Source organism: Panthera onca, chromosome B3 (genome assembly GCF_046562875.1).
Source record: "Panthera onca isolate mPanOnc1 chromosome B3, mPanOnc1 haplotype 2, whole genome shotgun sequence".
In the NCBI taxonomy this organism is placed as follows: Eukaryota; Metazoa; Chordata; class Mammalia; order Carnivora; family Felidae; genus Panthera; species Panthera onca.
Window position 1 is genome coordinate 50565272 of NC_138344.1, and position 19112 is coordinate 50584383.

The 19112-nt window shown below is 37.0% G+C and overlaps 1 protein-coding gene across 1 annotated transcript in view; it reads left to right on the forward strand.

Moving 5' to 3' along the window:
* WDR72 (WD repeat domain 72) overlaps positions 1 to 19112 on the forward strand; it is a 235648-nt gene that overhangs the window by 85972 nt on the left and 130564 nt on the right. Inside the window, exon 14 of the mRNA XM_060618479.2 lies at positions 6198 to 6400. Within this exon, the coding sequence (XP_060474462.1) occupies positions 6198 to 6400 (203 nt within the window). The remainder of the gene's footprint in view (positions 1 to 6197; positions 6401 to 19112) is intronic.

Here is a 19112-nt window from a genome sequence, read left to right on the forward strand (position 1 = left end):
CAGAGGAGCAATAGTCCTTAGAAAGGACTAAACACAGAACTAGAAAGTTGAGGGTCTGTCTCTCTCTCCCTCTCTCTGCCTCCCTTTTCTTCCCTCTCTGTGCATTTTCTGTCTCTTCCTGTGCATTTTCTTAGTCTTTTCTCTCTGTATTCTAGCATATTCTGCTCCTTAGTCCATGGAGCATGAAATGACCACTCCATAAATCAACATGTTGCATTTGGAGACTGATTCGCTGTTTCCAGTTCCAAATTCTCGAGGCATCAGGAAGGACCTGGCAACATAGTGGAGAGGTAGGGCAGGTACCAGGCATGTGAATGACACACTGTTCCCAGGGCTGACAATCTCTTGGTGCTGGGGTCAGCGTTTATAATGAGTATAGTTTGGCATTAACTCCTGTCACACTGGACCCTGTTATGGTCTGATGCCTTCATAGCCTTCTCCTTCCACTGCTATAGGGAAAGGGTAACATTTAACTTATTCATTCGGTGAACAGGTATTGAGCCCTGCTTTGTTGCAAGCTCTCATAGAATATATACTTGCCAAAATGTGTATCTATGTATCTATCTATATTGATATCTAGATATATATAGATATCTAGATATAAATATCTAGATATCTAGATATAGATAGATAGATAGATATTGATATTGATATAGATAGATAGATAGATAGACATATCTATCTATCTATATCAATATCTACCATCTATCTATCTATCTATTATCTGGTAAGGAGGCAGCCCTGAATTTAAGTAAGCAAATAAAATACACCAATTACAAATGTGTTAAGTTCTGTAAAATAAAGGGAAGAAGCTGACATAGAAAACAATGCAAGAGAGGATAAGGATTTTCTTTAGAAGGCATCTCTGAGGAGGTGAGATATTCAGCTAATACTTAAAGAATGGCTAGACCTAGCAGGCAAGGATTTGTTTATTCCAAGGATGTTTTTAAAAAGATCTGATTTGTGAGCAAGGGGAGGATGACATGGGAGGAATCAGAGGCAAGAATATGACTTATAGGTCAAGGAGTTTGGATTTAATCCCAAGTGTAGCCACAGTAAAAAATCATTAGCCAGGTTGCTGATGTCATATAATCCATTAAGAAGTATTTATCTATCCTTTAATTTAGGCCAGACTTCAGCCTGGTTTACTAAAGAGGATTAAAAAATAAGTCAAATATATAATCCTACTGATTGTGATTATAATCTAGCCTGAGAAACAAGGCTGATTGAAGAGAGATTTGAGTCGCAGGTAGGAGACAGTGGGGGCCCACTGTGGTCATATGCCCAGTGACCTCAGGCCTGGGTGTCAGGCAGATCCCAGAGCCACAGAGCCAAGAAAATTTGTTAAACTGCTCACAAAGGTCTGAATGAGAACTTGTCATGTGTCAGAGGGGGGCTATCATGTAGCACAGCATACACTGTGTGCCAGAACCTTCTAAGCCTTTTAAAATATCTACTCAATGGGCACCTGAGTCGCTCAGTCAAGCCTCTGACTTCAGCTCGGGTCGTGATCTCACAGTTTGTGTCACAGTTTGAGTCTCACATTGGGTGAGCTGGAGCCCTGCTTTGGGTGAACACGAGCCCCTCTTTGGGTAAAACACACGCCCTGGTGAGCCTTGCTTCTCTCTCTCTCTCTCTCTCTCTCTCTCTCTCTGTCTCATTGCCCCTCGCTCATGTGCACCATCTCTCTGTCTCAAAAAATTAATAATAAAATAAAATAAAATAAAATAAAATAAAATAAAATAAAATAAAATATCTGTTCAATATAATCCTCATAGTAACCCTGTGAGGTGAGAATTATTATTTAAGCCCATTGCACAGGTGAGGAAACAGAGGCGCAGAAATGTAAAATGACTTGCCCAGAACCACACAACTGATAAAGGAAAACCAGGATTCACGTGCAGGGCAATCTGGTGCTGAGTCTTCTCATAGTCACCGTGCAGTGATGTCTCCATGCTGTCATCCTTGACAAGTAGAGAGGACAATGGCTGGACAGGGTTGAAAAGGGGGGGGGGGGGTCACAGGGAAAGTTTTGGTTAGGAAAAAAAAGTGATTAGGTATGCCCTGTTGGATTGGTGGTAATAGCAGGATATACAAGTGGAAATATTGTCAGTATGGGCCTAGGGCTCTGCCGGGAGGATCTTGCTACTCCTTGTAATTCTGTGCACTTGCTTTTCAAAGGAATAAGCAGTTTGGGGTCAGTAAAAGTGTTTCTAATGCTTACTGGTGTCATCTTTCCTTTACTTTGTTAGGACGCTAATTGTTGTAAGCTGTCTTAGGATTGATTCCATCCTCAAGGGTACTATTATTAGTTTAGGATTAGAATAAGTTGTATTAAAACTCATATATTAATGACAAAATAATAGAAAAAATGCAAGATACATAATTGCCTAGAAAGCATTTTAATACAGTGCAATTTTACTTGTAATAGATTTTATGGTATTTTTCACATAATATCTACCCTGAAAGAGGAAATGATCTTATCATGCAAGTTAATATGTAACTCATACATGTCTGTCCTTATCATGTTCAGATTGATTCAGATGCAGAGTTAAGTGTGAGTTAGCTTGTATTCTCGATGTAGCACAGTGCAAAGAAAAAAGAAAGTTATAGTAATCATTGAGTTCACTTTGGAAAGCAAAAGTTCTCTTGAAATTGCATGTTGAATTAAGCAATTTTGTAAACCTTCACTTTCTGATATTTCCTTAATATCAAGAAGCAGTGACTATTCTGTCTGTTGCCAGAGACAGCTTATCAGAGTTACAAAGGCATGCTCTGTTGGACCTTCTCAGGGTCATGCCATCCCTCCTAGGTTACTCGTTTTGCTATAGATTCTTCTAACAATTTAAATATGTCCCTGGAGTTATGTGAATTCCTTAATTTCAGGATGTATTAAAAAGAACATTCTGTATCAAGAATGTTTTATCGTGGTATATTAATCTGTCTAATCAAGAGGGAGAAATGACCCAGTAATTTGAACAGAGAACGTTTAATATGAAGAATTATTAACTATCACAAAGAATTTGATGAGGAATTGGTTGATAACAGCTAAAGAAAACTCTAAAGAATACAGGAATAGAAGATTTAAGAGGCAACCACTACTCCTAGAACTGAGATAAGCTGCCCATGGAAGAGATTCCTTAGGGTGAAGATCTTAATTTTACTGGAGAGGTCATAGCTGTGGTCACTGGAAGGTAGAGAAGCTGGTGTGGTGTGGTGGGGTGTGGTGTGGAGGAGAGGAGTGTGGTATGGTATAGTATAGTGTGGTGTGGTGGAACTTGCAAGAAATATGCTCCCTACGGTGCTAGGGGAGATGTCTCACTGGGAGTACTGTGTCATACAACCACACAAAGGGTGTGCCAAAGGGGGCTGCTGCCTGCTGGGTGCTGCTGGCTGCCAAGTACTACAGGCCTAGTGCTGGGGAAGCCGCTCACGGTGGGGAGAACCTTTTCTTCTACTAGGATTTTCCATGATGTTTTATCCTCAAAGGTTGACATTGTACCAGCTGTTGAAGGAGAAATGTTTAATTTTTTCTAATGTTTATTCATTTTTGAGAGAGAGAAACATACAAAGCATGAGCGGGGGAGGGGCAGAGAGCAAGGAAGACCTAGAATCCGAAGCATGCTCCAGGCTCTGTGCTGTCAGGATTGAGCCTGATGTGGAGCTCGAACCCACAAACCATGAGATCATGACCTGAACCCAACCAACTGAGCCACCCAGGCGCCCCAGGAAAAACATTTAAAAGAACACATATCCATTTTCACAGAACAGGCAATGAAGGACGAACCTGGGACTAAGCAGCAATGCATTGATATCTGGCATACCTGGGAATCCCTATGTATCCATTCTCAGGGTTTTGACCAAGGGCTTTTAAAAGCTATTGTCCTTCCTTATGTCTTATTTGTGCCTCACATAATTATCTTCACATATTTTACAGTTAATCATGATGGAAACTATTGTTCACAAAACCAAGTGTCCACCATTTTGTTAGAATGTGAGATTTTTTGTTTGCAGTGAAAATAGCTTTGTGTTATTTTAAATATTATAGCAGATTAGTTTTCAGATATTTCTTGCCTCTACACAACCGTTAGATGTTAAGTAAGCTAGAGAGGGGCCAGGACTGAGCCATTCTTGTTTAGTATAAATTGCCAGCATCTGGCACAGTGAATGACCCATAGTAGATGCTAAGTTGATTATTTATCTATCCATGAATGAAAATAGATTACAACTGCCCAAGTTCATGGGTAAACTGTTTTCATCACTGAGAAATACAAGAGATAATTATGTTTGTGTAAGACATTAGGTATATAGTAATAAATGTGTGTATCTAAAATATATAGTATAGGCACATATCATATGTATCAAAGTACAGTAAATTCTTTCCCAAGAATTCTCAAAATCATTTTTAAAAAATCATAGTTTCAGAAGCCACAGAAAACCAATGAGGAGAAAATATCCATGGTGATACCATATGCAAAGGGAGATATCTCAGAAAGTCAGTGAATTTTGTTAGGTGTCACAGTTACAAGTTCTGGAACATAGTCCTTTTCATAAAGGAGTAAGAAGTATTATCTTTGGTCTGAGAAACTTTTGTTATTATCATCCTTGGGAGAAGGGGTTTTCTTGTTCCTGCCTGCTTTATTTGTTCAAGATATACCAATCTTGACTGGACCAAAAAGCCTAGAGAAATAACATGCTTGTGAGTTTGTATGCTAAATGTGTCAGTTAATGAATGCAGAAATGTTATAATGAAAAAAAAAAATCATTGTTAAGAGACTAGAGATGAAACTTCAACCCAGTATTTTAGCATTGTAGCTGTTGTGATTTAGAATCCAAAGTACCAAATGATACGGAAGAGAGAAGGAACAATGAGAAAAGACTGGGTAGTTGTAATCTTCTACTTATCTAAAGACACAGTGGTATGGAATTCTTTCTATTTTTTTATTGTAATTCCCTTAAATTTATATTTTCTGAATACTATTAGTAAGAATTACCTTTTTCTTTCTTAACAATTAGTACAGCTACTTTCTTACTGATAGGGAAGGAGTAATATGAGACAAAATCTGTATTAAGATTGTATGTCGGGCGCCTGGGTGGCGCAGTCGGTTGAGCGTCCGACTTCAGCCAGGTCACGATCTCACGGTCCGTGAGTTCGAGCCCCGCGTCAGGCTCTGGGCTGACAGCTCGGAGCCTGGAGCCTCTTTCCGATTCTGTGTCTCCCTCTCTCTCTGCCCCTCCCCCGTTCATGCTCTGTCTCTCTCTGTCCCAAAAATAAAAAAATAAAAAAAAAAAAGATTGTATGTCAAGTTAATTTTCTTTAGCATCTTTACTTAGTAGGATATAGGTTATATATTTAACATAGAATGAATAATTCAAAGGAAGAGACAGTGGTCATGATTAATTCATATTTATTTCAGTGAGAGTTTGCCATCATATTTTATAAAAGCACTAACTCCTTGTGAATTGTGTTCTGATACTTTTGCTCTGTTTTGTACTTGTTCCTTTTAACTTTAGATTGAAATTACAGAACCTTGAAATTCTGGAACTGGAGGAATGGCAGAGAAGAGGGCAAAGAACTGTTGTTGTTGTTTTTCTAATAACATAAATAAACGTCAAAGGACGTAATAGCAACAATAACAACAACAATAACGAATTTCTAGAGTGGCCTGCATTCCTGAAGTTGTGAGGGCCCCTGAGTGAAGGAGGTAGTAATACAAAGTATCTGTGTTCTTATGTGTTCCATCCACTTAAATTATGTATATATATATTACCAACAGAAGCTCTTTTTTTAAGCAAAAACCACTGTGGTTCTCTGTTGTTTGTGAGTTGAAACACTAGGGGACAGCACTAAAATATTCCATAGTTGGTTGTTATTGATCACTTGCATACTGTATAATAAGTAAGAGATTTTACTGTTAAAGACATTGAATGCCCTGTTGATTTCAGTGGGTAAAAACGCACAAAGGGGAAGATAAGCTTTCAAGTCCATAATTTCAGCCTTTGTAAGATGATGATTTGAATAATTTAAAGAAAGCTCCTAGGCTGCTTTTTCAGTTGTTAAGAAGGCATGATAACTTAAAGAATTGTGATTTTTCTGATAAAAGTGTTTTGTTCTTTTCATCCTTTTGGGATAAATATTTTGCATATTTTTAAAAATATGCATATTTTTTTAAAAATTTCTAATCTTGTTTTTCCAGGCACTTTGGAAAGACATGAAACGGGAGAAAGAGCAAGAATAATTCTCAATTGTTGTGATGATTCACAGCCTCTAAAGCCTGAATTTGCACTTCCAGTTACCTCAGAGACACATAAGCACAAAAGTGTAGAACAGAGACCCTCCAGCTCCTGTCAATTTGGGCCAATACCTTGCCCTGGTCTGCAGGTGGAGTCTTCATGGAAGGTAAGTTCAAACCAAATTGCTGCTCACAGAAAACATGATCAACTTCGAGTAAGAAATCATATGCCTTCATGAATATGAGGCAATTAAATATCAGCACAAAAACAAGAACTTAAGAGATGACTGTACCAGACAGACATATCTACCAAATGATCTTGGGTGAATCAGGATAATTTTTAAGTGATTATTATGCTTGGTATAGCATTCTTTTTGACAAGACAGGTTCCAGCTATCATAATTCAGTCAATCTTATATTAACTCTTGACTTCCACATGGTTTTCAGTTGGGGGAGGGGCTGTATTCTGGGCTCTGCATCCATTTTTTCAGTCGAGTATAGATGACCTCTTCTTTAAAATGGTTATTACAGATAAACCAAAACAGTATTACAAAAACTGGATCATTGTATGGACAAGTTTTTTGATATACTCAGCACCTGTAGGATCACCAGCTCTTTAGAATTCCAAGCCTCAATTAATACACAGTGATGGAGTTTGCATTTAGTTTCATAAACCAAGTCTTCACTGAAATTTGGATCAGCTTTCTTCTTTTCAGTTTTAAAATGATATGGTATTTTATCTGATTTCTTTAAGGAACTTTTCCATCTTTTTTGTCATCTATATTTCTAAGTTATCTCTTCATCATGTTGTTGTAATTATGTCATTTATATGTATATATCTAATGGAGTATTTTCCATGTAAGCATATTTTCCTAATATTATCTATGTCTTTTTAATGACTACATCATGCTCTATACTTTGGGAATACTATTACTGATTAGATTATTTTCCTATGGATTAATATATGGGTTGTTTTTTTATGTTTCACTTTCATGAATAACATATCTATGAACCTTAAAGCTTTTTTTCATATTCAGTATTAATGGGATATATTTTTAAAAATGGGATCTCTAAATCAAAGTTTAGCTGATATTATTAACATTTTTGATTATTTTAGTAGTGTTATGAAGACTGCTAAAATATTATTAATAAAGACTTTAAATAAGGTTTTGTTTATCTCACATCCATGTGTATGGTTAGAGGCAAAAGGATGTGTCATCTTCAAGAAAGATCCATGGGCTGCTCAAGCTATGCCTCAGAGTACAGGGGGGAGAGGCAGGGGTCCAGTGTGCTTTTTGGGTTCAGAGCTTTGATTTAGATTTATCAGTCTTTTGAGAACTGAACCACACTAACCAAACACCCAAGCAATACATATATAAAGTAGAATGACAATTGTCCAATCTACAATGATAAATATAATTGACATTTTGTTCACCCCTCAGCATATTCTCACTGTAGCAAAGCTACAGGTAGTCGGCGAGAAGAGGGAGATGAAGTTTTCACACAGGGCTCCTTGACGAGCATGGAGTCAGAGGCAGGAGGTGCTCATTCACTGAGCTCTGAGAGTCTGATATACGTGGAAATATACAGTTGATATACATTGATATAATCTGATATACAATGATATATCAAGGCTGATAAACATTGAAAAATTCCTAAATTTTGGATTTTTAAAGTCTCCATTTAGGCCACCCACTTTTGTTTATATTTTCCTCCTTCAGATGTTAAAACTAGCCATCAGGCTTTACAGCTCCTCGTTGTTTGTTTTCTCATTTAGGCAAATTGGCTATAGATTGCCAAATGTGCTTTTCATGTTTTTGAAAGGGGTCATATTTTATGAGGAAAGCTATGTCAATATGATGAAACTTTAACATTCACAAATGAAAATTACAGTCATAAGGCCTTAGTCTCCAAAGGTGGGAAACTGAATCATATGCGTTGTAAGATTGAGGTCAAAAAAGCCCAGTGAGTGAGCCCAGATGGCCACCAAGCATTCCCATCTTAATGTGGCTCTGTTGCTTTCTATGCATAATAGACTGTGCATCTTATAGTGGGAATTATAGGCTAGAATAGTAGATGAGAACTTGGGGATGTCTCTGGACTCGTGCATATCAGATGCCTAGGGTCTGCAGGAGCAAATCTCATTCATCAAGTGCCTATTTTACTAGTTTAATTTCCACAAGGTAAACTGATTACTATTTCTTTCAGTTTCTTGGAGGACCTCAGAGTTACCGTTTAGGTAGTGGTAATAGTATATATAGATTTCATTTTCTTTATGTAATTTTGTTTCTTTCTTGACTCCAGGAAGCAATAAAATGCCAGGGTCTTGTTTTCCTACTCTTAGGCTTGTTCTGGCTTTATTTCCTTGCTACTGCTCTTTGCCTTTGATGACTGTGATTTCCAACCTTCGTTTTCTTCAGAGCTTAATCAGACAGGCCTATCTCCTCCTTTGTTCTATACACCATGCTTCTATTATTATTGAGCTTAATGCTAATTAGAGCTTTTTTTTAATTTGTGCTTTCCCTAAGTTATATCTTCGTCAATTAAGTGCTGCGTATCTTCCTTTCAGCCTTTTTGACTTGAGCTGTTGAGATTATTGTATCTTAGTCTTATTTACAAATTGAATATGCACGAAATTTCAGGAGTGCTTATAAATTCCCCATTCTCCTTATTGTTGCTATAATAAAATGCTTCGTGTATTTTCATAAGAAAATGAGTTAGTTTTAAAGAAGAGGATTTGAATCACACTTGTTTTATAGGTGGGAAAATGAGGGAGAGTAACCCTGTGAAATGCACAAATGTCTAAAAGTTAGTTTGTGTTTCAGAACTTTTTTTATGTGGATTTTTGTGACATGCAGTGAAGTTTTTTCAAAGGGTACAGTGGACTGTTTAAACAGAAAAATACCATGTTAGATCTGTGTGGTGAGCTACTTGTGTTTTGAAATATTTGGGATTTATTTGAATTCTGTATTCAAGTTTTCTTCTTGCGTTTGAAGAGTGCATATAGATTTGGAAACAGATTTTACAGAGAACAACAAATACAATACGACGCTTTGAAAATGGGTCCAATGAAATGCTAGAGGAGTTGAATTTGTGCAGCTAGACAAAGAAAAATCTTTGGGGTAGGAGAGGACCAGAGTCTTAAAGGATTTAAAGGAATACAATATCATATTAGTGATGGGGAACTGCTTTTCTCCAAGTCTGCTGAGGATAAAACAAGATAGAAACTGTTTAAATTGCAGTGGGAGGAATTTAGCTTCAAAGTAGGATATAAACAACCTTACTAAAATCATCTCTACATGGCAGAAAGCTTTGTAGCTTCATCATATTTTAAGGAGAGAGAAGGTCTGTTTTGTCTGTCGGTTGGTTTTAAACTCCTTTGTTTTCTGTTTGGTTGTTGTTGTTGTTTTTCATTTCTTGTCTATAAATGAGTAATAAACAGGATTATTTTAACTGTCACAATTTAGACCCATTGTAGTGTCCAGGAAATTTCTTTAAAAAAAAAAAAAAAAGGGGGCGCCTGGGTGGCTCAGTCGGTTAAGCGGCCAACTTCGGCTCAGGTCATGATCTCGCAGTCCATGAGTTCGAGCCCCGCATCGGGCTCTGTGCTGACAGCTCAGAGCCTGGAGCCTGTTTCAGATTCTGTGTCTCCCTCTCTCTGACCCTCCCCTGTTCATGCTCTGTCTCTCTCTGTCTCAAAAATAAATAAACGTTAAAAAAAAAAATTAAAAAAAAAAAAAGATTTTCTATAGAATGGGGCCCCAAGAGCTCCCCCTAGTTGATTGTTTAGTGCTGCACTCTTTAATATGGTAGCCATTGATCACATGTGGCTATTGAACACTTGAAATCTGGCTAACACACATGTTAAAAATGACCTTTGTATATATAGGGTTAAATAAAATATAGTAGTGAAATCAATTTCACCTGTTTCTGAGTGTGTGTGTGGGGGGGGGGGTGGGTGGGTAATATGGCTACTGGGCAGTTTACAGTTATATATGTGGTTTGCATTTTATTTGGATTGGACAATGTTGAACTCCACTAGGAATAAGCAAACTTTTTTGTAAAGAATCAGGTGGTAAACATTTTAGGCTTTGTGGTCCAGATTTTCACTGTTGTAATTACTCAACTGTGCTGTTGAAGCACAGAAGCTAAACAATTCTTAAGCAAATGAGTGTGGTTGTGTTCCAATAAAACTTTATTTACAAACACAGGCAGCAGGCCAGATTTGATGCTCACTGCTTATAGTTGGCCAATTTATGATCTAGATAGTCTTCTCTAGAGTTAGAGGTCATGAGATACTAGGAGGAACTGACAAAACAGCCAACACTTCTCCTCTCCCTAGATATCTGGATTTTTAATAAAACAACTTATTCCAACTTACGCACTATGTGGAATGCAATCCAAAAGACTTTGCATCGAGTCTGTTTCCTGACAGAAACCATGACATGCATATGTTTTGGAAATCTGCCTTTTTAGGAAAACAAATGTGCACATTATAGCTCCCAATCCAAAGAAGATTTTGTTTTTAATTTTTTTTATGTTTATTTATTTCTGAGACAGAGAGAGAGCATGAGTGGGGGAGGGGCAGAGAGAGAGGGAGAGACAGAGTCAGAAGCAGGCTCCAGGCTCTGAAATCTCAGCACAGAGCCCAATACGGGGCTCGAATTCACAAACTGTGAGATCATGACCTGAGCCGAAGCCCATCGCTCAACTGACTGAGCCACCCAGGCGCCCCCAAAGAAGATTTTTTAATGGCATTTCCTTTAAATGATGTACTTATACATACATCTTTATCCAAACATAGAAAATTGATTGTAAAGAATGGATTTTCATTTGTTTATATTCCAGTGAGCTTTCTAGAAATATGTTTGTATTTTTTTTAACCTTTACTTGACCTTAAGTGATGTCTGTTTTGTTCCATTTGGTGAAAAATCTTATTAGAACTTTATCCTGCTATGACTCGTAAAACAGGGATGCTGCACTGGTAGGCCACCAATAAAAAACTGGACCCCACTACTAATCACTTTATCAAAATGAATTGTTAGTTCTTTCATATTTTATGACACAAAAATGTAACCAAAATAGATTTAGAGGGGTTTTTAAATAATGCCTTAAAACATCACCTGCAAATTTACATTTATAAATATGAAATAATAATTCATGTGACATTACATGTTGTACATTAGCTCAGTTTTATTGAATTATTTATATTTTACTGCCAATATTTAAATCACTACAGAAAAGAACAAATAGTATGTATTTGAAAACAATTCATTGCATTGCAATGGGATAAACCCTTAATAAAGAATGATAATTTTTACTTTTTTGAAGAGTAATTTTTGGTATATTTTTTAAATGTAACAAACAGTGTATAGCTATTTGTTTTCTAATGTAAAAAATACTTTGATTCAGTTTGTATAATTTTAAAAGAAAATAAATTTTTATTATTAGATATGCTGGCACTTCACTAAAATATAGGAATTTCTCTCTGGACGAAGATTTTTGTTCTGAGTATTTTCATCTAGTGAATCTCAGCATAAAATTTGAGCTCCTAAGTGACAACACACTTCCTAGTAAGATAGGGAAATAGTAGCAATGAAATATACCAAACTGATTCGCTCTTTGAATACATGAAGAGATGCAAATTTTTGACAGTGTAACCATTTCTATAACATGTAATAGTTAAATAATAATTTCTGTAATACTGAATAGCTTTTTTAATGGCTCCTTTATGAAGACTGTCACTTTCTCACTTTGTGGCATCAGTTGAAACTTTTCGATGCAAAGTTACCTCAATGGTGAGGGAAAGTATGAAAAGCATAGCACAGCTTTCTTTCAAAACTAATTTAGGAGGTCTCTGAGTCACTGTGAAAAGTAGGAAACACGCCATTAAATGACTCCAGCTGTCTCTCTTCACCCAGAAGCAACCATGGATTTCCTCACAGGACTTCAAAGCCTTGCTTGTATCTAAACATTCGTTGGCCATGTAAATTAGAGGCACAAAAGGAGAATGCTCCTATTTCATGGTGCGTGGCTGGTTTAAGTCCCGCATTGTGCTGCACGTGCCGGTGGGGAGTGCCAGGAACAGAAGGGCACTGTTCTGACTCGTGTGACAAATGTAGTTAACACCAGATCCATATTAATGTTGTCAAGTTCCCTTGATGTATTTAAACAGATTTTAATTATTTTCAGCGTCCAAAGGCCTAAAATATATAGCCTAATGGTTCTTCAAAGAAAGCTTACTTAATGTGTGAATGTAAAGCCTCTCATAAAAATGAAACTTTTATACTGGCCTTAGTCATTGACATAGGTTATTCATCAAGTCAGCAATTTGTGTGGCAAAGTGCCATTTGAATAGTGTATTGTTAGGATACTTATGGTCCACTTGACAAGGGCTCTTGCTGTAAATAGTGCAATTTGACTCCAGCTGTTAAAGAGTGGCTTTGACAGCAGCCAAATAGAATGGAGATGCCTTACTGCACCGCCGAAAAATCAATATTGGGTTCTTGTTCATGGTAACCTGTTCTTTTCTCTTCTGTAGATTTATAAACGACTATCAAGGGCTTATAAGTGGAAGTTTAAATATTATTTTAAATGCAATTCACTTCGAGTTTTAAATTAAGACTTGTGATAAATGGTACAAGTGCAGAGTTTTAGGATATTATTTCCACCCCCTGGTTCATGTTTAGTCACAATTACAGTTAAGTTGAATTTGGATTCTCTAGCTTCAATGGAAGAGAATTCGTGTAAAACATGGTCTCAAAATTGTGTGCCTATTGTATGTTGCCAGTGCAATTATTTCTTCTTTTTGATTTTCTTAACAATTTATCTGTGTCCCTCCCACCTTCTCTGTGTGTATACCTTTTTGTGTGGACAGCAGGGTTCTTTGTGGCTGTGCCCATAGCAACACCCACAGATGTTGACAGCCAGTAATGTCCCCAGCGTTGTCAAAGATTTCCCTAAAGCATAGTCTTGCTGGTTTTGAAGAGTCTTCTAGCAGTTTTCAGCAATACAAGGTTGCTATGATACCTGGCTGCTGGTAAAAGATACTGAATCTGTTAATTTCAGTAACTACGCTCGCGGAATCTTTTTGCATTGGGTTTCTCTGTCCTTGCTAGCTGTTCTGTTTAAGATTACAGAAGAGGAAGTGAAATTATAAACTCAAGAAGAGAAAAAAAATGTTTCAAGAGTTCACTTTGAATTCTAATATTGAATAAAAGGAAAATTTTCTAGGTATAAAAAGCTTTTAGCTGACTGTTGATTTCCTAGCATTGCAGGTATTATTTATTTAAATCATTTCTAGTTCTGTGTGAATATAATTTTAATTTTTATTGCTGTTTACCTGAGATGTCATAAGCCTTCATCAAAGGTATGCTGAGCAGGACTTGAAAGAGCTGTCATTTTTAACATGAAAAATGCTGGTATACCACATACTTTCTCAAATGTCTTTTCCAGTGAAGGCTGTTAAAATAGCTGTCTTCCTATTACTGACCAACTCTGCATTTATTGAATTTGTGGCTGAGGTAGCAACTGAAAATTCATAAAGCTGATAATATAATTGTATACAAAGACCTTTAAGGCTGATTCAAGGTCAGTGTTATTGTTTTTATAATTGCTGATAGGCAGTCGTGAATTCTGGGAGAAAGGATTTGTTCTGCATTGCTTTTAGCTGGTTCCCAAAAAAGGTTCTCTCTTTTGTTAATCCTAAAGTAAACCCTTTCAGTGAATAAATGTTTATATCATTTCTTCAGTACTAGTTTTCTCTTAGATTTAGCTTAGTTCCTCTGTCCTCTCCCCCCAAGTATTCATCAGCCCTGTAAGAAACACAGAAATCTAAGATCATAGATCTTTTTTGAATTAAATATTCTGGTTGTTGTTATCAGTTCACTTGCAGGGTGGATACTCCAGAATAGAAAGGTAAGTAAAAGTTAAACACATCAGGCATTGTAATTTTTTAGCTTAACCTTGGGACAGCGTGGCATAATTTATTAAAGTATGACTCTAAATTGCCTCCATTTACATTAATAATTTTGTATAGGTGTTATAGAAACTATGAATTCTGTAATCTTGTCCATATCATATTACTGCCCCATGACTGTTTAGGGACTTTTTCCTCCCTCATTTCTTCTTTTCTTTCTTACTTTCTTCTCAATTGTAAATTGCTTTTGCTTTTTGAAAATCTGTGACTTTTCCAAATTTGTTAAGACCCTGCTTCTTGTAGGACCCAAAAGTCTTCAGCCTACTGAAAGAGGTCTATATCTGCTGGGATCAAAATTCATCTCAGTGGATTTGGACGTTCTGTTGTTGGACCATTTGCCAGTTCTGATGACAAAGTGATGGTAAATGTTATCTTTTTGCAGAAACTTGGAGTTTCCTCAGTGACCAAGGTATCATCCTAGATCAGGAATATCTTGTGTTTATATCCTCTTCTTTATGACTACCACAATGGATGGTATTTTCAGGTGTAAAAAATGAAGTTTATAGAAATTCAGATGTTGAGTTAACTAAAAGGGTTAGTGGCTTATAACAGGAAAGAAAAGAAGAGGAATAAAATCTTTCTTCTTGAAAGCTGGTAATATCACTTATTGACTGAGAGTACCATCTGGACCCATTTAAAGGAATCCCAACAGGAACACTACTTCTGTACCAATGACTTATGTTGAAACTGGTCCTGAGAGAGCTACAAAGGCAAAAATGTAACAGGAAGCAGTTCTCAGAAAAGAAAGTATTTATTCTCATGGAATGTTTCCCCTATGTTAGTAAAAACAAAATGTATTAAGACTTTAGCTTTATTCACTGGAACTAAAAGAGCATGAACTTATTGAAGAATATATCCTGCTAATATCCTCATCCATTTTTCTGTATTGCATTTTTAATAGCGACATCCTTAAAGGCATAACCAGTTCTCTGCATCCCCAAATGGCACTTATGTCATTAAACTCAAATAATGACATAAATGACATTATTTGCAATTCTCTGTATACAATGAAGCTCATATTACTCTGGAAACAGCTGTTTTGATACTAAATTAAAATATCCTGGATAAGCTTTGTGTCCAAGTATGATCATTCCATAGAAAAAAATGGTCATAAGAAACTGCTGTGAGGGGTACCTGGGTGGCTCAGTCGGTTAAGCTTCCGACATCGACTCAGGTCATGATCTCGCAGGCCGTGAATTTGAGCCGTGTTGGGCTCTGTGCTGACAGCTCAGAGCCTGGAGTCTGCGTCAGAATCTGTGTCTCCCTCTCTCTCTCTGCCGCACCCCCACTCAAGCTCTGTCTATCTCTCTCTCTCCCTTTCTCTCTCAAAAATAAATAAACATTTAAAAAAAGAAAACAAAAAAAGAAACTGCCGTGAGAGCAGGGGCTTCTTATGCACATATTGAACTCCGTGCAAATGCGCATAGGAATGACAATTGTAAATTTTGAGTTTTTTTGGTCTTCATGTGTTGTCCAAGACCTTCTGGTTTCTAGAGAGCCATTAGGAAAGCTCACAAACTACAAAGTCATACTCACCTTTATTACTTTCTTCCTGTTTGCACTAGAGGTCTCTGGTCATTACACAGAAGTTGGTCCTCTCCATTTACTCTGGCAGCAAAAGTTTTGTTTTCCCTTTAGCCCCCTGAAGTAAAATATTAATCTGAATGCATAAAGAGTAGTAATGGAGGAGCACAAGTTCACCAGATCCTTTATTTCTGGTTTTGGCACTGTGCCATGTTAGAGCGGAAAGTGATCAAGTTACTGTTTTCTCTTTTCTTCTCTTTACCAGGAGGATGTTAGAGCCCCGTCGTGATTGAACCATACAGTAAATTAGGTTTAGATACAGAACTGGGCCTGTGGGTTCCTGTCGCTGCTCCGTTAGTCCCAGTGTAGCTGAATGCGCTGATGGATGGACCCTGCAGCCGGGCTCTTACTGGCCAAATTTCTCTCACTGACGGGCTCCTGTGTTATCCTGTCTTTACTTTCCTACCCATTTCCTTGAACATTCATTGACAGCTAAGCCAGGCATCTGGTATACTAAAAGTCAGTTTGGGATTGTTTCTATAGCCTTGAATTTTAGAGTTCCCTGCTTTTGCTGTGGTTAGTTGATAGGATTTAAGCTTTGCTTGGATCTCTGATTTTTCTTTTCTCTGAATACCCTACTTAGTATACCTCTTCCTTACAAGTTGCCTTTCCAGGAACCAGAAACCTCAGGCTCAGCTCTCACAGATGACCACTCCGGCTTCTGCCTGAACTCTTCAAAATGATGGCATTTTAGTTTCCTATTGCCATGGAACAAATTACGACAATTGTAGAGGCTCAGAGTCATACACATTTACTGTCATAGTTTATCTAATCGTGTGCCAGAAGTCTGGCATGGCCTGGTTGGATTCTCTGTGCAGGGTCTCCCATGGCTGAAATCTAGGTGTGACCTGGGGTTGCTCTGCCACCTGAGGCTGGGGGCCCTCTTCCAAGCTCATTCAGGTTATTGGAAGAATTCAGTTCCTTGTGGTTGTAGGACTGGGTCCCTGTTTTCTTGCTGGCTTCAACAGGGACCACACATACCTTGCCAGATTGCCCCCTTAATCTTGAAGCCAACAGTGGAGAAATTGTTTTGTATCAAGTCCCCTTATAGTCTGAATCTCTTACTTCTCCCTCTGCCAGCAGCCAAAAATAACCTCTCTGCTTTCAAAAAATCTATGTTATTAAATCAGGGTGACTCATATAATCTCCCTATTTTAAAGTCAACTGATTTGGAACCTTAATTACATCAGCACAATCTCTTCACAACAGTACCTAGATTTGTGTTTGGTTGAATAACTGGAAGAAGATATATTTTATGAGGTGCTGAGAATCTTGGGGGCAGTCTTACAATTCTGCTTATAGATGGAAAGTAATTCTAACTCAGGGTGGCTGCTGTTTCTGTTTTTGTTTTTGCTTAAATTTTCTTTTTTCATTTTATTCATTTGAATGAGAGAGAAAGAGAGAGAGAGAGAGAGAGAGAGAGAGACAGAGAGACAGAGAGACAGAGAATGCAAGCTGGGGAGAGGGACAGAGGGAAAAATAGAAAGAACCTTAAGCAGGCTCCACGAAGCCTGATGCAGGGCTCATTCCCACGACCCCAAGAGTCAGACATTCAATCAACTGAGCCACCCAGGTGCCCCAGGGTGGGTACTGTTTTAGGACTATTACCTTCTCCTCATTCTGAAACATTTAACCCCTGCCTAAGTGCCCTGATTAGCTGTCCTATTACTAATCATTTCTGAAATTTGAATCAAGACTCTTAGGACCTCTTCATCCTGTCTGTTCCTTCAGGGAGTTGGCCTGTGCTATAGGAGATCTGTCTCTTCTGTCTCTTAAGCCAAACCCTGTTTTACCAAAACCATAGCATGGCAGAGATCATGTGATCATACAGCAGAGTATGGAGAGAATAACATGGGTCCTGTCTCTTTCTACAAGATTATATCATGAGGCTTAAACAAGAAAATAATTTGACAGTGGGTATGACTCTCTGAATCTAAGAAGATTTTCACAAAATTTGTTATCATATGATTAGCAGTCTAACATCTTTAATTACCAAGGGCCTATCTTGGTCCTCTATTAAATTTATAGATGATAACAAGTTGTCTTTACAGTCTCTTAAGCATTATTTTCCTTTTTGCCTTTGATGTTTAGCTATGTTAATAATCAGCTTAACCAACCTTTAGAACATTTTTTTACCTTAGGTATTAAATTTCTGGTGTTATCAAGGATGCCTAGAATTAGTAGGACAGTAGCAGAAAACTACCAGTTTTGAGTATATTACATTCAAAAATTTAATTTTCCTTTTTATGGTAATTCTGTTATTCATGATAAATTCTGCCATGAAATACACACCTGACTTAAATGATAAACCCTCTGTGGTACTCAAGGAAACAGTTGGGATCAGATAGAACAGATTTCATGAGTTACACCAGAAATGAGTTTGCAGATAATGAACAGCACCCACATGATGGTTTGCATCACTGTTCTTCCGGCCCAGTTATGGGACTACAGCTTGATGGGTTTTTGCCTTAACCTAATATTCTATATCCACTGATTCTAGGACTAAGCTCTTGAATTTTAAAATATATGTTCTTATTCTTTATCAGAATAAGAATTCATGAATTAATAAAGCCTGAGGATTTTTGGCCCTTATTTTATCTATCTGAAAAGAAAGCATTATAAGTGGTGCTTAATTCATAGGCAAAGCATGAAATATGTCAGAACTAAACAATATAATCTACAAGATATTCAGTACTTCATTATGTAGAAATGATATATTATGCCCCTTTAAAACTTTTACAGCCCTCTTACAGTTTCCTGATGTCTTTTTAATAAATCATTTAATATGATTGCTTTTAATTGCCATTTTCAGGATATGCTGACTTTCATTAAGGGTAAACATCCAACACTATATTATAATTAAAAGTTTCCTAAAAAGAAAAAAACAAAACAAAACAAAAATTACTTCACTTGCTTGAAAATTAGAGCAGGTATAGTCGGTAGTTCTTGAGTGATACTCGGGAAAGAATTTAAATCGAGTTTTTCCTATCCTCTGGCGACTTTGTTTCCAAATTTTGTGTCCAAATTCTGGACATAATTAAAACCTATAAAATATCCCCTTTAACATTTCAAAATGTTCATAAAATTCACATTGCTAATCAGTGTTATTATTATGTAATTTTTCTTGTATCTCTTAAGGTGGGAACTATATATTTTCTTTTCTTAGCAAGAATACCTTCTGAGTTTTAAATTTGATTTTGACACTTGTCTTGGAAAACAAGAGCCTTGAGAAGAAAAGAGCTTTGGAAATGGACATTCAATTATTATTAATCTCAGTTATATTCATCCTCAGAATAAAATCCAAAATTATAAAGCAT